This window comes from Glycine max, chromosome 13 (assembly GCF_000004515.6).
Source record: "Glycine max cultivar Williams 82 chromosome 13, Glycine_max_v4.0, whole genome shotgun sequence".
Taxonomy (NCBI): Eukaryota; Viridiplantae; Streptophyta; class Magnoliopsida; order Fabales; family Fabaceae; genus Glycine; species Glycine max.
The window spans coordinates 19719675-19743856 of NC_038249.2; the positions used below are offsets into that span (position 1 = coordinate 19719675).

At 31.3% G+C, this 24182-nt stretch overlaps 2 protein-coding genes and 1 pseudogene across 4 annotated transcripts; all 3 read left to right on the forward strand.

The window, feature by feature from the left end:
* Positions 1–245: 245 nt before the first annotated feature.
* On the forward strand, positions 246–854 carry LOC102670430 (RING-H2 finger protein ATL56). Its single transcript, XM_014766235.3, has one exon. The coding sequence runs from the start codon at positions 246–248 to the stop codon at positions 852–854; it is 609 nt and encodes a 202-aa protein (XP_014621721.1).
* A 780-nt stretch (positions 855–1634) lies between these two features.
* LOC121173293 (probable disease resistance protein At4g33300) lies at positions 1635–4367 on the forward strand (annotated as a pseudogene).
* A 2168-nt stretch (positions 4368–6535) lies between these two features.
* LOC100793253 (uncharacterized) lies at positions 6536–10455 on the forward strand. Of its 3 annotated transcripts, XM_041007970.1 has the most exons (4): positions 6536–7586; positions 8873–8945; positions 9903–10019; positions 10226–10455. In XM_041007970.1, exons 1-2 carry the CDS (start codon positions 6676–6678, stop codon positions 8883–8885), a joined length of 924 nt encoding a protein of 307 aa, XP_040863904.1. In that variant the 5' UTR covers positions 6536–6675; the 3' UTR covers positions 8886–8945; positions 9903–10019; positions 10226–10455. The 3 variants fall into 3 exon arrangements, 2 of the variants coding, with proteins under 2 accessions (XP_040863904.1, XP_040863903.1); XM_041007969.1 differs by lacking the exon at positions 10226–10455 and having other exon boundaries at positions 9903–10197; XR_005887790.1 differs by lacking the exons at positions 6536–7586; positions 10226–10455 and adding an exon at positions 8178–8354 and having other exon boundaries at positions 9903–10197.
* The last annotated feature ends 13727 nt before the right edge of the window (positions 10456–24182 follow it).

Genomic DNA, 24182 nt, shown 5'->3' on the forward strand with positions numbered 1-24182 from the left:
GTAAAATTTAATTAAGAACTGAATTTTTAATATTAAAGTAAAATTAAAAGGTAAAGCGATGTTAAAAAAAGCATCCGAATGATTTTTAATAATATTATAATCAAAAGAAAATAAATATATGATTTATTATTATATGACTAAAGGAATGGTTGGCAAGTGATGATATATAGAGGGAGAGTAACGAAGAAAGAAATTTGGAACGGATACAGAGGCAGCGACGGTCAAGGTCCAGAATCCAGAACCGAATGAATAACCCACTGCCCACAGATTATAGAATTTTGGACTTGCACGCCGTCGTCTCCCACCACTCAATCACCATGCCTTCTCCTTCTGCAGATCAATCACAATCCCAACCAAAACCTAACCCCAACCTCCTTTCCCTCTTCCTCAAGCCCATCATCATGCTCCTTCTCACCTCCCTCTTCTTCCTCTTCCTCGGCTTCGCCGCCTTCCTCCTCCTCAACCTCTTCCTCCTCGGTGGCGCCTTCCACCGCCTTCGCTTCCGCCCCTCCGTTACCTCCGCCCCCGCCTCCTCCATCGGCCTCCCCCCTCGTGATATCAACAACCTCCCCCGCTTTCTGCTCGCCAAAGGATCCGCAAACCGACCCGACTCCCATTGCGTCGTCTGCTTGGACGCCTTCCGCAACGCCCAGTGGTGCCGAAAGCTCGCCGCTTGCGGCCACGTGTTTCACCGCACGTGTGTCGACACGTGGCTCCTCAAGGTCGCCGCATGCCCCACGTGCCGTACACCCGTGCGATTTAATGCCGGAACTACGGTTCATGACCCGCCTCAGCGTTCTGACCAATTTCATACCTGCGGAACTGACTGCACTGCTCTCACCACCCTTTTATAGCTTGTAAGTTTTAGTTTTAAGCCTTTTCTAAACCATGTAAGCTTTTTTTTAATCTATGTATATGAATTGTAGCAATACTTTTTTCTCACAAATGTTTTGGTATTTTTTTTACTTCTAAGAATAGGAGAATGCCTTAAAATCTAACTCTGTTCTTCTGATCACCCTCACCTTCGTGCCACTTGCCTGTGGTTGTTTAATTGCCCAGTGTTTTTGTTTTCATGGAAAGTTTCACCGTTGTTATTGATGAGTACCTTCTCAAGCTTAGTTTAGTGTTCATATATTTAGAATTTGATAGTTGATCGTATCTGTTGTTTACTCGAACTCGCGGATGTAATTATGGCCAGGGTAATTGGCTATAAAAATTTGGGGTAGTAAATTGTTTAGTTCATGAAGGGTGGAAAGATAGGTTTGAATGGGAAAGGAGAAAACAATAACGTCATCCTCATTCAATAATATATCTTGTCCTTGCATGATGCAATTGCTAGCCGAGTGTAACAAACTACTTACAGGGTAAAAGAGGGATAATTGTAGGAATAAATGATATTATAATGTGATAGAGAGAAATAATGTTTTAGTGGAGTGTATGATAGTAGGTGTTTAGACTGTTTACATGTTATCGAGGTTGAAATTGCAATTTGTAAAAAGTTTTGGAGGTTTTTTGCAACTTCATTGGGAGATTAGCTGCATCTGCCCGCAATTGTACACACTATTTCCTCTTGTTGCTTCTTTTCTGCTAATCTTTAGTGTTGAGGGATGTTCAACTCTATCATCCAACTAGACATGGCAAGTGTGCTCGTCTCCCACTCCGACTTTGACGGGAAAAAATCAAGTTGACCAGGGTTGGGTTTGGATTTTTCCTGATTGAGAAAGTCAAGTTCGAGGATGGGGTCAGGTATGTTAGTCCTCGTCCCCGCCTCACTACTTCTCTAATATAATAAATATTTTAAATTACTATTATAGCCTTACAATTTTAATGGATTATTGTTTGTTTTATGCATGAAATTTGTTAGGAACCTAGCCTAAGTAAATTAGTTACTGTAAGGGTATTAAAGGAATTATGGAATAGTTTATTATAGCAACTCTGTTATAGCAATAGTAATGCTGTCTGCCAACAAATTAGCAATTCTATCATAGCTAGTGTTGTCTGTTGTGGCATAGGTTCGTTAATTGCTGCTGCTTGATTCTTATCTTTAGGACCTAAGAATACTATATATAGGTATGTAATTGCAGCTTGTGATGATATGAAAGAATTATCAGTTTTCTGTCCCTTCTCTCTTCTAATTCTGGAGGCCCTTAGTCCTTGCAACTAAGGATTAATTGTTTCAGTTCATAACATTTGGTGCTTTCATTGAGAGCATCAATGGTTGCCTTCGCTTCTTCCATGTCCACTATGGACTGCATCGAAGCCGCCACTGCGGAACTCACCTCCGATCAATTCCACTTCATTGCTACTCAAAACACCATGTCCACCAAACTGGACGAAATTCTTCAGAGGTTGACCCTTCTTGAAATCCGCTATCAGTTTTCCAATGTGCTCTAGCCTTCTTCAACCCCCTCATCTAAGAAACCCGCCACCGGCATGGTTCCTCAGTCGAATACTGAAGACAGAGTCACAGAGTTTGAACCGAGCTCCGTTTGCTTAGACAAAAAGGTGCAGAGCTTCATGGAAGAGTCGCTGAACTCGGTTTTTGGTCAAGGGAGGGTTGCAGAAAATCAAACCATGAAGGTAGAAGCTCATGGTGAAGATGGTTCCAAATTCGCATTGGGAAGCAATGAAAAACCAGTGTTTGGACGAGGTTGCGGATTCGGCAACCACGACTGCACAGTGTCTTGTTGCCACGTGCCCTTCGAACTCGACCATTCAGACTCAGAGGATGCTAATGTTGTTTCATTTGAAGTCATGAAGGAGAACCCCTTTTGGGTGTACGACAGAGAAGCGCTTCGGCTCTTTAGAAAGTTCGACAAAGGTCACTTGCAATTCAGACACATTTTATTGGGTAATGTTGATGTCTTAATGGCCGCACACTTGGGTGTTATTTTTATGCCACAAGGTCTGGGGCATTTCCTTGGTATTGACACATTTTACCCTGGAGGCTACTTAAAGGGCTTGGAAAGAAGAAAGGAAATAATTGATCACCAATCTGCCTGGAGGAGAGTTGTTTGCCTTGCTATCAATTCCGGTATTAGCACTCCAGGTTATTTCAGGGATAGGATTTTGTTCCTGACTGTATTGCAGTCACCGAATATGGAGCAACTAAGGACGGATATTTGGGGGTATATTATGGGCAACGAGAGGTTGGATGCGAATTACGTGGTTCCCCAATGGATGCCACAATTTAAGTGCAGAAGTGAAGCTCAAACTCTAATTGTTTTGATGATGTGTGGACACTCTCCGTGGTGGATCAGCTTATGTGTAGAATACCAGGTTGCAAGTTTCTTGTGGTGTCAAGGCCTAAATTCCAAACGGTGTTGAGTTATGAAATGGAATTGCTGATTGAAGAGGATGCCCTGTCTTTGTTCTGTCACCATGCTTTTGGACAGAAATCAATTCCTTTAGCTGCTAATGAGAATTCGGTCAAGCAGGTTGTGACTGAATGTGGAAGGCTTCCCTTGGCTCTTAAGGTGATTGGAGCTTCTTTGCGAGATCAAACTGAGATGTTTTGGTTGAGTGTTAAAAATAGGCTATCTCAGGGACAAAGTATTGGGGAATCCCATGAAATCAATCTGATTGACAGAATGGCAATTAGTATCAATTACCTTCCAGAGAAGATCAAGGAGTGCTACTTAGACCTGTGCTGTTTTCCTAAGGATAAGAAAATCCCTCTGGATGTTCTCATCAATATGTGGGTGGAAATCCATGGTATTCCTGAAACAGAAGCTTATGCCATTGTGATTGAGCTCTCCAACAAAAAATTTCCTCACCTTATTGAAAGAGGCTCGTGCTGCAGGCACGTATAGTAGTTGCTTTGAGATCTCAGTTACTCAACATGATGAACTGAGAGACCTGGCCCTTAATTTGAGAAACCATGAGAGCATTGATGAACGCCGACTATTAGTTATGCCAAAAAAAGAGAATGGAATGCCTAAAGAGTGGTTGAGATACAGGCAGAAGCCATTTGAGGCTCAGATTGTTTCAATTCACACAGGTGAAATGAAGGAAATGGACTGGTGTAATTTGGAATTTCCAAAGGCTGAAGTGTTGACCATAACTACACCTTGAGGACAAGGTGTTTGTGAAGAGGGGTGGAATTGTTAGGAACCTAGCCTAAGTAAATTAGTTACTGTAAGGGTATTAAAGGAATTACAATTAAATATGGAATAGTTTGTTATAGCAATTCTGTTATAACAATAGTAATGTTGTCTGCCAACAAATTAACAATTCTGTCATAACTAGTGTTGTCTGTAGTGGGGTAGGTTTGTTAATTGCTGCTGCTTGATTCTTATCTTTAGGACTTGGGAATACTATATATAGGTATGTAATTGAAGCTTGTGATGATATGAAGGAATTATCAATCTTTTGTCCCTTCTCCCTTCTAATTTTGGAGGCCCTTAGTCCTCAAAACTAAGGATTAATTGTTTTAGTTCATAACAAAATTATTGTTTTCCTTATAATTTTGTATAATTTTTACTTAATTTCATGTTGAGCTCTAAAATAAATGAACGTAAATAATTTTTACTTAATTTGTTGTTAAGCATTTGGAATTTCAACCTTGGTAAATAAGGTATCGTGATCACTATTTTTTTAAACTATTCAAAAATAAATGAGATCAAATAATTTTTACTTCAAATTTTAACTTAGCATATTATAATAAATTGAGTCCAATTACAAAAAAAAATTGTCTTGTTTTATTTTTATTTTTTATGAATAAAAAAGAAGATAGGATTGAGGGCGGGAGTGGAGGCGGGGAGGTCCTGGAAAGCTGGGGCCTAGGGCATGGAGACTAAACATGTCTCCGCCTCGTTCTCATGCCTTCATCCAACTCAAGTCAATGAGTGAATTTGTGCGTGCTTAAAATTTTGGCCAAATTAATGACATCTTTTTTTAAAGTCAGCACTAATTCCTCTTATAGGACCCTTGGTGAAATTTGTAATGTGCTTTAAACAATTAAGAAAGTTATTGTAGGCCTTAAAAAGGAGTATCGTGCGAAATTTTATTAAACTATAGGGGATATAGGTGTAATTTTCTCTAGAATTTTTATGCCGAATGGATGGGGCATGTGATGGAATGGTGATTTTGGTGACAATTGAAACTTTATTTGCTTAGCGACCACAACAATGCAATTATTGGTACGGCATGATGCGCAGCTGAGAATCATCCTTTGATCTCTGGATGTGACCCATTGGAAGATGGCAGGCATATATTGCTTGATTAATTGGCTTGAGGAGGTGATTCTAGGTCTTCTTTCTTGGTTCATTATTTTTGGTTGGTTGGCGATTGTGTGTGTGTGAATAGGTTTTACTTTATTTTCTACAGTTTAGGTAAAACTTTTTTCGTTGGATTATTATTATGATGGAGCAAGTCCTGCTGTAATTTGGCCTTGGACACAGTCACGAGAAGTTGCTAAGAGGTCAACATGCAACACCAGAGAGAACTCGCACATCAATTTGTAGATGGTTGGTTCCGCTCCGTTCCGTAAGGTTTATTTGTTACTAGTCGTTGAATTGCAAAACAACTAATTTACCATCCCCGCTCCCCCCCAAAAAAAATAAAAATTAACAAAAGACAAAACAAACTTGTGTTTTTGGTGGTCGGTATCCATTCCATGGAACTTCTTCCTAATTGTTTTTGTTAGTATGTTTCATGGTAAAACAGGACTACGGCGTAGGTTTTTCATCTTATATAAAACCGAGAACAGGCATTCACATAGTAAAACGTAAAAACCTTACATGTGAAGTTATTCTTTGCGTTGAGGTAGTTGCTACGGCGCTTTCCTTGTTTTTGAACACAAACATTACTTGTACAGGCCTCACAGTTAGGTGCACCATTTATTCTTATAAACAAAAGAGATAAAATAAATACTAAAATGAATGATAAGAGTGGCAGATGAATGTTGTTTTTTCTACTGGTTTGATCGTGCTTTTAAATTCTTTTATTTTAGACCATGTGGTTTTATTCTTTCAAATTTTTGAAGTCAACTAAAACGCGTCACTCCCTTGTTATCGATATGCATCAAACAACAAGATCTATGTCATGTGCTTAGGTTCATTGACTCCTATTTAGCTTGCAACTGAACCAATCGATGGAGACCAAGGAATAAAACTTAGGAATAAAAAAAGCTATAAGCTTATTTTTTAAATAAGTGAAGAGTTAAAAACTTATTTAATTTTAAACTATTGAAAATTCTATTCAAGATCAACTTTTGTATTTAATATATTTTCTAAAATAATTCATAAATTTCTAAAAGAAATTTACTTCATTTTATGTTTTATATAAATATTTATTGAAAAGTTTGTTATAGTGTTGTTATTTAAACTTACAAAATAATCTATGGATTTTTAAATTCTTTTTACTTTACTTTAATAAATTTTTATACGATTTATTAAAATAAGTTTATTTTAATAAAATTTATAATTAAATTAACGACATAAATTTTTGTGTAATAAGAAATATAAATTAAATCATTTAGCCAAACACAAGCCAATAGTAAATTAGACTACATTAATTTTGAGGGTAAAGTACTTTCAATCATAATAATTTGTCGATTTTTAATTATTTAGTCGCTAAGCAGGAGGAGAGGAGAAAATTAAATTAGGGAGGAAAAGAGGTAGAGATTAGGGTTTGGTATTTTCCACATGAGAGGATTGGAGTGAAAGTGAGAAAATGGAGGAATCAGGATCAGGGGGTGTGTGGTGGTGTTGTTCCCCATTGAAGATGATAGTGGAGTCGCTAAGGATTATGAGCTGCAACAAAGTGGTGTTCGCATCCATCATGCTCCTCACCACCCTTCCTCTATCGACCCTGGTAATTTCCCAATCCATCTCCACCCACTCCCTCACCTCCCAAATCCAGCACCTGGAGGCCCTCGCACACTTCACCTCCACACGTTTCGAGGCCCGCCACGTCTGCCAAGAATCCCGCCACGAAGCCCTCTCCCTCCTCCGCATCAAGGCCCTCTTCTCCCTCCCCTCCTACCTCCTCTCCCTCGCCGCCGCCCTATCCTCCGTCCACTCCACCCTCCTCGCTCTCCACGCCACCGCCACCACCACCGCCGCTGCTGCCCTCCGCCACCACTCCGCGCGCCTTCTCGCCACCACCATCTTCGTCTACGCCATCCTCTTCGCCTTCTCCCCCCTCCCGCGCGTCCTCGCCTTCCTCGCCACCTCCGCCACCGCCAGGCTCCTCCTACTCGCCTCCGCCTCCGCCCTCGAGGTCTACCTCATGGCCGTGATGAGCGTCGCCCTCGTCGTCTCCGTCGCCGAAGAGAGGTTCGGCTGGGACGCCATTCGGGTCGGATTCGTTCTGATGGAGGGAGGCCGGTTCTGCGGGTGGGTCCTGTCGGGCTTGTTCGTGTTGGGCTCGAGCCTGATCGGGTCGAAGTTGGAACACTTGATGGACGGTCAGGATTCGATCGCGGTTAAGGATAAAGCGAGTCTGATAGTTTCGTACGGATTATTAGTGCTGTGGAGTTATGTTGTTATCACTGTGTTTTACTGTGACTGTAGAAAACGACATCCAATTAGGGAACACCAAGCAGATGATGATGACCTTCCACAACAACAACTATCTCTAATGTAATCTAATCTAATTCAACCTCATCACCTCTCAACTTAGTTTGCTTCTTTATTCTTCATTCTTTAATTTTTCATGGAACTCTTTAGGGATTTATTCTTAACTAAATTTTTTGTATATTTTATTTTTTTAAATAAATCTTAAGATAAATATTTTTTTTAATTAAACTATTGAACATAAATAATTAAATACAAAATCAGTTTATAAGTCGAAATCTAAGTCCAATACTTCGAAATTAATGGACATTCTAACTTCCGTGAAATCTTAAAATAGATAAAAATAAAACACTAGAAGCTATACTAAATCAATCTATTATTAAGGGTCAAGTAGTTAAAATTATATCTGTCCGGTATATCTCCATAAAATATAAAATCAATTCATTTAACTATTGAATTGAATTTTTTTAATAAACTAAATAAGTTTATAAATTTTTACGCAAATTAAAATTAATTGATATCTTATTACACTATGAAATAAAATAAAAAAATTTGAAATATAAACTATCAATAAAAAATTTCTATGATGAAAAAATATTTTTGTAAAATCAAATATTAATAAAAAGTGAAAGTGGATACAAAAATGATGTAGCAGTAGCTTGTAATAGTAAAATTTGATTTTGTAATTCGATAGAAAAATGTAATGTATTAATTAAAGTTGGAAAGTTAGAAAAGAAATGGTGGATAAAGACGTGTAGCAATTCTAGCGCCAACCAACGCTCACTTGGTTTCCTTCAACGCTCATCACCGCTCTTCCTCTCCCACTCTCGCAAAGTAACTTCACTTCTTTTCCTCTTTTCATTGTTTATGTTTTCCTCCAAAACAGATTTCATCTTTCTCTCTCTCCCCCTTCGTATAAGTTCTTTCACTCTACCTCAAATTCATTCTTATATCGAATCGAACTTTTCAAATTCTAATTTATGCGTTGACTTTGTGTTTGGGAACGGGAGCTTCTCCTACAACTATCTTACTTGCTTCCAAATTAGGTTATGAGAAAATTTGTTTAACCCAATCAAAACTGTTAGGAATTGCTATGCTTTTTAATGAAATTAAACTCTTATTTTGAGGTTTTAAGAATACTGTCAAGGATTTGGAGGATTGCAACTGCTAACTGTCTTGGAGATTTCATTATCTTAATGAGTAACATAGCATGAGTGCTTTCAGTCTATTTACATATTCTAATTACTTGTTGGATTTTCTCCATGCTTGAAGGAGAATCTGCCCAACAAACCTGTGGGATGAGAACTTTGTTTTGCCATTGCTGTTTAATGAGATTATACTCCTTGTTTTAGGTGGGGATGGTGAAAAGGGCAGGATGCAAGCATAGTTGCCAATAGAACCCGAGGTCAAACATTTCAAGTCTTGGTAAATCCTAATTATGCATCAAGTGAAGATTTCCTTGTTCCAAGTGTGTTGTTTATTATCGGTTTAAAATAACTTATAAAACTATTCAGATGGGATGCTTCTTTTTTATTTTGAATTTATGATGGGAACTTTCAAGTTATAGGAACGATCTCCTCTAATGGTCATCAGTTTGTGTTGCTTTCATGCATTTCGTACATATACTATATTCTATGGTTCTATCTTATGGTCTACACATGTAGTGACATAAAAATACAAACAGAGGTAGTAAATTGAAAATTCAACCACGATAGCAGGGTATGGAAAAGGTAGAAAGTCTTATCACTGTGAGGAATGTCATCCTTGTGAAATCCGTGGGAGTTATAGCTATAAAAAGAATTGAGAAAGAGTAAATATAGTGAAGGAAAACCTACATTGCATATGCAAAATAGTCTACATTAGCTGAACCCAGTATAGTGAATGAATTATGACTTCTTAGTATACCTGAATCCTGATTACCTGATGTATGCTAAAGATAATTACTTCGTGTAGAGAAATTGAAATTAAAACCTTATTCTCATGTTGAAAACATTCCTAAATCTTAATATGGTAATTACTTCTTGTGAGTTGTGACAATATCTGATGTCTCAATGTTGTTTTATAAAAATGATAATCATTACCAGTTGCATGTATATAATTGAAATCTGGCTTCATTGCTGCCTTCTGGCTTTCTATGAGAAATAAGGGATGGTATCTTATTGTGACATAATATTTGATGAATTTCAATACTCTCTTGCTAAAACATTGTTTCTTTTGAATATTTAGCTTATGTTAATAAATCACGTTTTTCATTTTTTTTCCTGGGTGACATTTCTTTTTTGCTCCTAGAGTCTAAAATTATACCTTCTCTATTTGACATTTCAGTTTTTATCCATTTAATGAGGTCTACAACTTTTATAATTTATGTTAAAAATTATACAGGTAGCTTCTTCAGGAAAGGAAGGTTCAAAAGATGATGTGGTCATGGTTGATCCTGTGGAAGCCAAGCGATTGGCTGCCATACAAATGGAAAGAATTAAAGCAAAAGAGAAATTCAAGGTGAAAGCAGTCTTATGTTTGAATTTGAATCACATATTTGGGATTATTGTCTTTTATTATAGAATTATACAAGAAGTTTGAAAGTTATTTTTCTTCCCTGAATCCCTGTAATTGTCAGTCAAGACAGAAGAAAACTGAGCATACTCTAATGAAATCTTGTTCCTCAATTCACTAAAAATTTGGCCAACTTAATGTTGTGACTGCAGAGAAGACATCAAATTGAGGCAATTAACGGAGCATGGGCAATATACATATATGGTGTCACTCAACATTAAGTTCACGATCATGACACTCAACACTTGATTATACTTTTCTAAAGTTCACGATCATGACACAAATTAGCATGGATCCTATTTTTTTAGAAGAGAAAAGACTATACACATTGTGTAATCTTAAGTTCATAATGATGGGAATAAGCGAGAATTTTCTCAGGCTAGATACGTGAAGAATATAGTTGAAAAATGACAAACATTAAGTAAAACCAATAAGGTGGAAAAGTGGTACAAAAGAAGCAGCTTCCTAGGAAAGAGGCATTGCTAAATTAAAACCAATAAGGTGGAAAAGTGGTTGCAAGCAAATGACTCGGTCCTCAACCTTATGAAACCAAAACATGTTTTTTTTTTTAAAAAAATTATTTTTCACAAATGCTAACTAGTGTCTTTGTAATATTTGTTGGTTAAGAATTAAAAGAATAAAGAAAAATTATTATGATACATAAAATTATGTTTGTCATAACTTTTTTTACGTTCACCTATAATATTCATCATAAATATTTTTTTTTAAATTTTCCTAAAATTATTTGTTAGTAATTCTTTTTAGTTTTTTCAAACTTCATCTTGTGCACAACTAACAACCCTTAAACGTGGTTAATTGCATCTCCAACGAAATTGTTAGAGTATTTCTTTCATCTCTAATTATAAGATTTTTTTTAGAAATTTGTTTGTTTATTTTTATAAGACTTTTTCTAATTTCTAGATACTTTAATTATTTTATTCTCTACATACTTTTATTTGATAATTTTCTCTTCAAATATTAATAAAAAATAATTAAGTGTATAGAGAGATATGAAAAAGATAATTTTGGTATAATAATACAAATAATTGATATATTTAATGTGATTGATTAAATTAATTATTTAAAAAAATATAAATTTTAATGTGATTAATTAAATTAATTATTTAAAGAAATGATTTCTGGTACAAAATATCCAACTGCCAACATTTATTTTCCTCAAATTTGTGAGATCAAGATGACTTTATCTAAATGGGTCAATTCCTCTAATGAAGTGATTAAAAAAATGGCAGAAAAAATGTTACAAAAATTTGATTCTTATTGGAGTGTTATTCATGTGATCATGAGAGTTGCTACTTTTTAGATCCAAGATACAAAATGGAGTTGCTTGAGTTTTACTTTGAATCAATTTATCCCATTGATTTTTTTCACAAGTTAATAGGATCCGAAACTTGTGTTATGATTTGGTTTCGAAATATCAAGCCAAAAAGCATCAAGATTCTATTAGTTCTTTTGAATCACCAGATGTGGTTAGTGATGAAAAGAGTAAATTGTGTGATTATGATAGATACATTCAAAGAAAGAAAAAGGCAAGAACCTCAACTATGAAAGCGGAGTTAGATCATTACTTAGAGGAGGAAGTTTTACCAATAAGTTCAGATTTTGATATCTTAATGTGATGGAAATTGAATGAGTGAAAGTATCCAGCACTACAAGCAATTGCAAGGGATGTGTTAGTTATTCTGATCTTCACTATAACTTCTGAATTGACATTTAGTATTGGAGGTCAGATATTAACTCCTCATCGTAGCCGACTTTATTATACTACTTTAGAAGTTTTGATGTGTTCTAAAAGTTGGTTATGGAATCCAGAGAATGCAGGTAAAATTTTGAATGCTTATGTGATACTTTATGAATTACTTATATTTTTAAAACTTATAACTTGTTATTTATTATTTTATAATTATTATTTATAGGTTATAGATCAATTGAAGAATCAACTTTTACTGATGAGATTGAATCTGATGATGAAGGTATATTCACTTTTAGTTGTTCTAATTTTTTTTTAATATCTTTATACATATCTAATTTTTCAAAATTTTTAAAATATAAGTGGATCTTTGGTCAGTAGCATTACTCAATGTTTTCAAGATTAGTAGACACTATTGTTGATCGGTAAAGTAATAACTATACTTATTTACTAATGTGATGTATGATTTTAATATTTGAAACATCTAAAATATGATGTTTGATTTTATAAATACCAGGTTGAGCATTGAAGAAGAAATGTGATGACATCTTTGGTGAAGTTGGTGGTTATTTTGATGATGGACATTATTTTCATTTTCTAGTTATTTCTAATTTGGTGTAATTTGAACTAATGAACATTTGAATTGTGTTGTTTCATATTTGACGTATTTTATTTACCTTAAAAAATTATGGAATCACGCTAGACAAATGTGTTAGTCTTTATTGTATTTATTACTAGTTAATTTTATTTTAGAATTTTTACAATATTCATTTCTTAACGAATTTTGTAGACACATACGCTATAATAAATTTAATGATGCATAAGTAGTTGAAAATAAATGTTTAACAATCAATTTATTTTTTCTTAAATTAAATTTTTAATATTTTTTAAAAAAATTTAATTAGAATCGGGTACGGATCGGGGTTGGGGATACCCGACGGGTATGAGAATGAAATAAAAATTTTAAACCCATCGGGCATCGAATACGGGTATGGAAACATGTTGAAAAGTCGGGATCAGAGATTGAGAAGATAATAACCGTCCCCGCCCCGCCTCATTGTCATGTCTAGACAAGTAATACAAGTTCTTTCTTTCTCCCTCTCTTGGAGGCTACCTAGACCACGAATCCTAGGCCCCCTGGTTCTGATATTAGTAACAGTATCTCTCTCTAAAGTATGAATCTTTAGGGAACAAATAAAGTTTGGTGTTAGGGAGGTGAAGCCAGCTTGCTAAGTGACATTATTATCATAGTTCCATGTAACATTTTGATTTTTCTTTTTTAATTTGTACTCTTACTGTTTAGATCAATTTCTAAGCTTATACAGACTTAAGTTGCTATGAAAAATGTTTCGCAATTAATTGAATCTTCTTTTTTTACTAAACACTATTGAATCTTATTGATGACCGTAATGGTGTAAAGACATCCTTTAATTCTAATGAGTTTCTAAGATCCAATTTAACTTAATTTTTATTAGTTAAAATAATACGTTGATCCTAGATAGACCTGGAACATCCAAACTCTTAACTCGCATTTCATATCACATGTATTGCTAATTTAACATCCGTATATGTACTTATGTAGGTTATAACAACCATCATCTCATTATCTGTCCTTACTAGAATTTCTCTTTTTCTGCTAAATACTAGAATTTCTCTTACAGTAAGGTATATTTGTCCATATTCTGTTACACTATTAAAACCATATCCAACTTGAGGGCTGGAGTATTTACAAAAGTCACCACTTCATTTTCTATGATTAGCTACTACTTGCAATAACAATTTACGAGAGAAACAATCCTTATATTAAACCTGAGCTTGTCATTTACGTCACCTTAAATTATAATCGTATTCAGAGAACATAAGCCAATTAGCAACCACCCAAAGCAATGTTTAATTGCTAGGAGAGTTACATGGAAATTAGCACAAAAAGTGAGAATGGAATTAAGGGATAAGAAGAAACTTAGACACAGTGCTCCTCTTCTTGTTTGAACCAATCTCGAATATGCTTTCCTTGCGTTTAAGTTCTAATTGGTTCGAACTTTCTTCGCACAACGCTATGATGTATTTCATCTTTTTCTTTTTCTCTTTCCTTTCCTTTTTATCTCATCTTTTAGCATATTGTTAAAGCATTATATAATTTTAAAAAACAACGTAACCAACCAACCTAAAATTCAAGTCCTACCCATTCCAATTTGCCGAGGCTGAAAACTTCTACTTCTAGGTTGGCCTGTTAAAGGAACAATTTTCACCTAAAACCAAATACGTACTCAAACCCAAATAGTATATGATCCACTTATATCATATTTTACTGCAAAAATTTCCTCTTTTCTGGAAGGGACAAGGCAATAAACTTATCATAGATTAGGTTGTTGGAGTTGTAGGAAAGCATAATGTTTAGAAGAAAATACTTAATTGACCACTACGGATATGAACAAGGAAAAACAGAAGACATACAAATTCCTACCATTCTTCCACTAGTGGAATGCACTTTGTAAAATGGTTGTGATATATTTTATTTTTTTATTTGTGTTCGGCATGCAAGGACAGTACGAAGAAAAGTTAATTAGAATATTAGTTATAGAATACTATTAGTTATCCATGCGCCGTATATTTCAATAGGTTAAAATATCTTTTTATATTCTTATAAATATCAAAATATTTAAAATATGTTCCTCCAGAATTTTGAATATATATATATATTTTTTTTTACAAAATATGTGATATTTTAACTCAGAGTTGAATTCAAGAGATCTAATCCTAGGTGTCAATGTTAATGGATCAACATGTTAAGTTCTAATTAACATGCGATAATGACCTAACATTAACATATAAAATCGGATCTTTTGAGTCTAATTCTGAATTAAAATATCACACATTTATGTTTTACGATAATAAAATATATATTCAAAATTTTATAAAAACAAATTTCAAATATTTCAATATTTATAATAATAATAAAAAAACATATTTTAACCTTTCAAATATAAAGCGGAGCAGATCATATGTTGCACTTCATCACTCTGCTTATTTTAATTCTTTGTTCAACTTAACGATAACTACAAATGATGAAGTTTGTCAATTTGTGTCTGGGGCTTTTGAAATTGTTTCCTCTGGATAAGGCTTGTGTAGCGTGGAAACAAGATTTTGAACATATATCAAAGTCTTTGTCAGAGTTGGCTTATCTCCCAAATTCCAAGCGCATGATATTTCTTTTTCTTTTTCAATGGCCAAAATCGAGCCTGTCCAAGGGGAACACGAAGGCCTAAAAGACAAAGAGGACTAAATATATATTACGTCCAAAAGCCCATAGATTAGTTAGTAATAATATTCTTTGGCATAAAACCATAAGAAAAGAGGGGAAAGAGCTGGATAGAAGGCCTTATACTTTGAATATTCCAGTCTTCCTAATATTCAAAAAGTTAATTTGTCTCAATTATCTATGCATTCAATTAATTAAACCCGGAATTTGTTAGTACTAGATCGTGAACTTTTCTGCATAAATTGGAAAGAGACCTTGATTGGCTGGCCTACTCTAAGAAACCAATGTGGCGGAATTTTTTATTTGGCCATATTGAAAAAGTTGGCTGGCTATCATATTTAAAATTAGTTTGTTTTGTAGGCTACATGAAAAAATGTGATTTGAAAAATAGGTTTTTATCACCATGTTCTTATTTTGGTTATTTATGTTATGTTTATCGGGTATATAATTAACTGATATTATTAGTAAGGCATAGTTATTACAAACATACTAAAAATGGTTAGGCCCAAAATTTGGTTTGGTTTTTAAAATTTGACTATCTCTTCTACTTTCAACTTTTACCAGCCCCCTAAACGTGAACGATTTTAACCAACATTATTTCAACGTATCACATAATTTCCTGCACACGCAAACAAACATGTATGAGTATGACCTAGCAGTAGACTTGGGGCTGCTGGTGGAGAAATTAATCCCAACTAATAATTCAATAAAAACAAAAAGCGCACTTACAGCGTGCCAATTGTCAAAAATTAAAGTAAAAAAATTATATATATCATTTCTCAGCTTAGCTGGTCCACCTAATAATATTTCATACACGTATCAACTTACCAATTAGTTTCATAAATAACTAGTTTAGAGTGCATAATCAGATATTATCAGCAAATGGCAATGTGATAAACTTAACATTAATTATTTATCACATTAGCAGCCTCCAACAACCTATGTTAGGTTGGATTAATTTAATGAGTCAATCAAGCCGGGGGTTCTATACAGAACCCTTCGTTCAATTAATAACTTCAATAGCATTGATATTGCAACTGAATTAGCTGTGACCCGTATACTTTTTTTTATATATATAATCAAAATCTCTTTTCTGTCATGAAATTTTAACCGAATAATGAGCTCGTATATTTTGTTCACGAATATTAATGATGTAGTATTTCTTAGGGCTTCGTTGTTCAAATGTTAGAATCATCTTATTAAAAAAGTCAAAAGCCATATTAAAAGTAAAATTAAGACTTGAAGGATAACCTTTAGATTTCTTGACAATCCACTGCATTTTTATATAGAACATGCTAATGTTGTATCGTAAAACAAAAAATAAAAGAAAATATTGTGTACTAATATTTTAACCTGGCCACTATACATAATAAATATTTATTTTATTCTATTAAAATTAGTAATAAATAAATATTTTTGAACATATAAATTATATTTTAGATTATGAAAAATTATTTATATTGTGATATAAAGCTATTTTTAACTATTGATAAATTCCTTTAAAAAATATTAAAACTTAATTTTTTAAAATATTAAAAGAATAGATTGAAACATATAAAAGATTATCAAGAATAGTCCTTAAAAAATATTTTATTGAAGAAAAACTCTTTAAATAACTTTATTCGATATAGTTATCCTAATTTATATAGAGATGGATCATTATTGCCAAATCATTTTTTTATTTTATTAATTGACAACGTAGTTTTATAAAAACACATTAAATTAACGGATAACTTAATGTTTTTAGAATTTATATATTATTATGAGGAAATATGTTATGCATGAAAGCGTAATGTAGTTTTATAAGGTTGTCGAATCATATATCTTCGTATGATGACTTTATTAACTTTTAATATAATAATCTTAAAAGATATATTAATATTGATTTTTAATTGATTAAGAGTGAGAATTTTTTACATTGATAATATATAATTATTAAATTCTATTATCAAGCAACACTTGGTTGGTCTAAGTGAAAATAGACTTGAATATATTAAATAAAGTTTCGATTTGAGTTTTGTAGATGAATTTTAGAATCTAGACTTAGGCTTAATTCATTCTTACAAAATTGAATTATAAGATGATGATTACTCACATTTATATATTCTATTTTGGTCTTATGATCTCTGGTCAATATGAGACTTGAATTTTTTCTAGTACCTCCTTCAACATCTAAAACTTTAGAGTTTGGTCCGTAAATAATATAGTAGATAATCCTTTATAATGGATCTAAGATAAATTCTAGTATCGTCTTAGAATTGTAAGTTGAAACCTAACTCAATTTTATAAAACTGGTTTATAAAATAAAAATTGGTTTCACTTATATACTCTATCTCTATCTTATCTTTAATTAAGGTGAGATTTATTTTTTTCTAATAATAAAGAACAAAAAAAGTCCCTAATAAAAAAGGCACTATTAAAAATTACAAAGAGTTATTTAAAAAAAATTATCCAACGACCATTAGTGAATACTCTATACTTATAATAAGATTTTTTTTTCCTTCTTCTTTTAAAATAAATCTTATGCATTATGAATTTTTATGATTTTTATAAATCATATTAGTTTACTTAGAACATCTTTTATGAAAGTTTCTTAAGTTATTTTTTTAGTTCCCATAATGTTATGTTAGTCGTGAAAAATTCATATATAATTTTATTTTAATAATAAAAAATTCACATTTTTATATTTTTTGAATTATTAAATAATTTAACACAATGACATTGAAGAAAAAATAGTTAGGTTAATATTATTTTTTATTAGTAAAAAATTGTTTTTTTAAAAGATACAGATCTTATTTTAAGAAACTCTGTCATATAGATTTATTCTAATAAAAAAATACAAAAAATAATTTTTTTATTTAAAAAAATAATTTTTTTATTTAAAATAATCCTCCGAAAAAATCTTATTGAAGATGCTTTTACGAAATGGTAGCTAGGTTGCTTCAATTAATTTCTCTTTCTCGGCATAGTACAGATTTCGATAAATATATTGCAGAAAAAAAATCCTATTCTTATAGTAGTAATAAACATGAGTACATATATTTATAATTAATAACATTCAAGAAGAGGAAGTTCATAATGTCATTAATTATAATAAATTAATTTTTACACCATAACTTCAAAGAGCCACTACTTTATGAACAAGTTATAATACATAACTAAATGGTATATTTAAACTCACATAGTAGATAAGTAGCTAACATCATCTTCTAAATGCGGCTTGTAACATTCATTTTTGTCTTAATGATTTAATGTGCTAATACATGCTTTAATGAGAATGATTCTATAATTTATTTATGTATTAAGTTAGAGTTTAATTATTTTAATAATTAAATTATATTTTAAATACTTTTTAATTTCATGTATTAATAAAGGACTAAATGTCCGAAGAAAAATCAGAACTCATGAAAAATCATAATCCAAAAATGCTTATCAATAAAGAGCATAACACAAATATAAGAATATATATATATATATAATTAAATTCCTGCATTTTTGTAGTGGCATAATTCGTGAAAATAATAACACATTAATAGTAGTATACTTCAGGAACTCAAGATTGTGTTCAGTACGTTCTTGAAGCTAGACTTTGGACAATATTTCACTAGCTCATCCTGATTCGTAATTGTGATTCCAAGTAGGTTATGGTCAAATTTGACTCCTTGATGATTATGAAGTTGATGTTTGATAGATTCATTTAATCTCGATAGTATATACTTTTCAGCGGTTCAATAATAATTATCTTAAAACTTGCCCCCTAATAAAAAGAGAATGAGCCTTCCAAGAGCTATGTCATTGGTCAACCTAATCAAGAATGTAGTTACAATAATTTGTGCTAACCTTTTTATGGTGAAGAGGAAACCCCAAATATCTTACAATGTCTTTAGTTATTTGAAATCTCAATGCTTCATTAGTTTGTTTTTGTTGAAAATTGATGTTAACCTTAAATCAATAAATTTTAGTAGTGTCTTTGTAAATTTGAGATTTTAACCTAAACTTATGCACAAAAGGTTTAGATAATTTTGGATAATCTTTGTCACTGGCATGTTAGCTTTGACCAATAGAATAAGGTCATAGAACAAATTCTTACGCCAATAGCTAAAAATCCTGGTTGATTGGCTTTCCCTTTACCCAATTTTTGCATGAGATGTTTCCCTAGCATCAATAGTCCATACAACAGTTCTTACGCCATTAGAATTTTGTTTTATTGTTTTTCAAAATTAAATTTGTTACCATCCAAGTTCTTAGATTACGATTATGGTTGACATCACCAACTATATGAACGGTTTGTACGTCTAGACCTTCACTGGACTTCCAACTTATATAAAGCAAATGAAAATATGATCCAAAATCAATTTTATTTAAATATGTACTAAAGCAAATGAAAATATGATCCAAAAATATATATTTTTACTATAAATAATTAAATCTTGTATAGTCTAATTAAATTCATAAAAAGACTATATTGCAAGACTAAATTTATACGCGTGGAACAGTGTGAAGCACGAGAATCTATACCTAACAAAAAGATATTTGAAAAATCAAATAATAATAAACATTTTAAAAAGTGAAAATAATAAGATATAATAATGACGTGAATATGTGAACATGAAAAAAAGTAAAGGAGGCAGAGAAATTGGTGGGTCCCAAGTTCCCAGCCATACAAAACAAGATGCCGGCCACGTGAATGGCAATCTATTATATTTTATATTTTATAATAATAATAATAACTTTGTAGATAAAGTGGGGTCCGCAGATCCATGTAACATGTGATGGACCCCAACAGCATGGGTCCCACTCTATCCATATTTTCTTCAAAGTTCTATCTCTATCTTCTTAATTCTCATGAGTCACATGCGCAGGCGCAGGTACCGATATTTGTTGGAAAAAGCCTTTGAGGATGACTGACATATTCGCCGAGGAAATTATCAACAGTAACGCCCCTGTTATGACACGTGTCACCAGTGGCGGATGTCACCACCAGATTTTTTTATTAATTAATATATAAAAAAAAATCATCCCATAAAATTTTATATATTACTCTCATTCAATTTTTTAACCCAAAATTCAAATAAACAAAAAACATTTAATACAAAAATTACATCCTCAAATCCAAATTATTTAACTCAATTCTTATTATTATCACAATAAAAAAAAAACACACTACACACTATATAGAACACAATATTTTATACGCTAAATTAATAATTTATTATACATATTTAATTACAATATAAATAATTTCTGGTTTCCTAAATTACTTTGTCATTCACACTTTCTTATTTATTTTTTTATAAATCTAATTAGATTTAATTTCTAAACCTATTCAGTTATTCACACTTATAGAATTATTATGATGGTTTCACTTATAAACATGTGTGTTGTGTGCATTAGTAATATTGTGATCTTTTGTGGAGTTGTGGTTTAAAAAAAACAGTTTTATACTTTTTAATTTTTGACATGAATTATTAATGAGACTTAACATAGTGTATGATTTTTATTTGTAAGCAATAGGGATATAGGGATATTAGCTTTATGTTGTTTTTTTTTTCCCCACCTTAATTAGCTTTATTTTTTTGTAGTATGTTAAAAATAAATAAAAAGGAATTCCACAACATCATTTGAGTCATATGCGAAAAAAAATTCTTAGAAATTGATTTATAAAATTTTATCGTTGATCCGAAAGAGAGAAAACAAATATTATATTATGTCTTAATGATAAAGATAACATTCGAAGAATTTATTTACAAAATGGACCTTGTCAACCAAAAAACATGATTTTCCAAAATAAAAATTTGAGATTCTATTGGAAATCAAAAGATTGAATTATTAGTTTTCAAAATTTGAAATATACTATATCAAAAGATGCTCTATTTTATTTGTATTGTTATACGGTGAGACTTGAGATTAGAAATCAAAAGATTGATTTTCGAAATTTAACTTATTTTATTTCTGAAATTTTATTTTTTTATCATAATATTATATATTTTATAATATATTGTGATATTTTATTTTTATAAAAATATTTAAAATTATATTTTGTTCCCACTGAAAAAATTTATAAATCCCCAATGCATGTCACACCCCTTTTTCACCACGTGAGTCATTTTTTAACCTATGCGGGTCGTGTTCATTAGTGAGGAGTGACTCTGTTCACTTCACCGTCTTTGGATAAGTTTTTCCACATGCCCCAAGTCAACTGATACAAAATAACAAAGTAGTTGCCTTTGTGGTAACAAAATAACAAAGTGGATGCAAATGTTAATTTATTAGTAAACATTTACAGCACAGGTACATATCTAAGGTACTACTATCTTTGTACAATATCATTTGTTCTTTGGTAGAATTGAAGAAAGAGTTGCCTTATTCTCGTTATAATTTTTTCCTGTATTATTTATTTGGAATTATATCCGTCTAGGTTAAAAATAATCTCACGACGTTGACGCTTTTGATTGGATCAGAGGAAAGGATGTGGGAAAAATAAAATAAAATAAATAAATTAAAAATAATGTTTTAAAAAATGTATTTCTTTTGTTAATCAAGTAAGAATTCTTTAGATTCATTTTTTTTTTCTTCCCATTTAAACATACGGTGAGTGTTTTATATTGGATGACTTTTTCATAAAATTCACCATGGATTACAGGTTATACTTACAGTCTTACTGGGATGGATTACATTTCAAAACTGTCAAATTACTCTAAAAATCATTTTAAACTTTTTATTATATATGATTAGCGTAAGAAAAAGAATAAAATCTGGGACCATTAATTTTGTGTCACATATTATGCTATTTGTAGAAGTAATTAAACTTCTAATAAGAAAATTAATTTAATTTATTTTTCTTAATCCAACAGTTCATAAAAAAAAATTCTGACTAATTCAAAATTTAATCAAAAGATAAATCAGATCAATAATTATTTTTACCAAAAATTAAACTCAAATATTATTTAAAAAATTTAATTTTAATTTTAATATATTAATTATTTATGTTCCATCACTTAGTTATTAAACTAATTTTTGGTTACCCCCATTTGAGTTCTCGATAGGTACAATAGAGCTTTTTTATTTGTTTGGATTTCCTTCCATTTTATTTTCTCAGCCGAAAGGTATCTTGCAACCAATCCTTAAGGGTTTGTTTCAAAGGAAAGAGAATTGAGAATAAAGAAAACATGTATAAGGATGTTTTTTCTTTGTTCAGTTGAAAAAAATGTGAAAAAAAATATTTTTTTTCTTTTACTCCAATTTAAATTTTAAAATTGTTTATCTTCTTGCCATTTTCTTTCACTTCTGTCAAACATAACATAGAGTAATTAACCAAAGCAAGTAATATACTATTACTCGCAGTCAATAGCTACAATGAAAGAAAAATCCAATGACTAAAAAGCGGTAAGCTTTTAATTTTTTTTATTACAAACCGTAAGAAAAAAAAACAATAAATAAATAAAAGACAATAATAATTTTATAAAATTATTTTTATATCATTATTAATTAATTTATAAATTTTGTTGTCTGCCATTATTATTAATAATATAAGTAAAAAAATAATTAATATTACATAAAAAATTAAAATGATAATTATTTTAAATATTTTTTTTACACCATACTTATAATAGAATAGAATGAATGTTTTCTTTCATCAATTTATTATTATTATTTTATCTATATAAGACAAACAAACACGACAATTTCAATGTGATGGAGGAAGTAATGATAAAAATGCATTTAATACTTACATTATATTTTATGTTTTTTTGGAACATCATTTTTTATCTTAAATATATTCAATTTAATTAGTAGTCTTGACTTTCAATTTTGAGTAAGAAGATCCTATTATATATGTCAATTCTATATATATATATATATATATATATATACTCTAAAAAATCAACTTATTTATGAAATTTGGGATATAAGTCTAGTTTATTTAATTGACACAATTGTATTAGGCTTTTGTATAGTCATGTATGGGATATTCTACAACTTAAATAATTAATATTACACTTACTATTGTACTGTATTATTATTTTTGATTGATTTCTTATATTTTTTATAATTTGTTCTCAAAATTGTAATTTAAAATGAAAAGAAAACGTTCTTACTTTTTGTTGGTATTGAGAAATGTTCTTACTCTACTTATAAAGAAATATGTTATTCATATTTCTGACACATTGGTATCATTAAAAAGCAACGTGGAAGAATTGGGATGAAGAGAGATTGCAGGGGTAATGTGGCATAACAAGATTAGTCCCAACATAAGAGGCGTGGGTGCCAATTCAGCAGTCAAAAGTTGTCCATGAGTGTAAGACGACACCCACACGCCACGTTCCTTAGGCAGAGATCCACGTGGCCACTTCTACGAACTCATTTTCCTTTTTCATATCAATATCGATATCACAAAAAAACTTCCAACTAAATCTTCAGAGCAGAGAGAGAAACAAAAGTCATTACCAGAAACAGGAAGCTTGCTCCATCCATGTGAACATGGCTTCGGATCTTCTTGCCCACCCATTTCTCTCTTTTAAACGTTTCTATTTTCCCACCTCTCTATCCACCATTCAACCACACTTATCTATAATTATTTCAAAAATATTTATCGCTTAAATACATTTTTCAACAATGTAAATAAACATTATTTTTATTTTTAATTTCTATAAGTTTTTTTTTTAATTTTAATCTTGTTATGTTAGTTTTTTTATTTTAATTTTGATCACAAAAATGTATATTTCTTAAAACTTTAGTATCTTTAAAATTTAAAAATTTTATTTATAATTTTCATAACTTCGTGTTTACATACGCTGAAATTAAAAAAATATAAATTTATAAAAATAAAAAACAAAAATTATTTTATAAAAAAATTAGAAAAATAAACTTACATAAACTAAAGATAAAAAAATGTTAATTTACAGGAAAAAAATATTTAAGACAATATTTATTTATATTTAATAAATAAATTATACATTTTTTATCTAGAAAAATAATGAATAAGAAAGATACACTTTTTGTCTATACAATTTAGGGAACAAATTTTAACTGAAAGCTGCACGTAGCTAGTAGGTAAATAGTTATTGTCGTAAATAACGTTATCCTCTTGACTTTTAACTATATCCGTCTCCGTTCTCTATTTTTTGGAATGGAATATTCT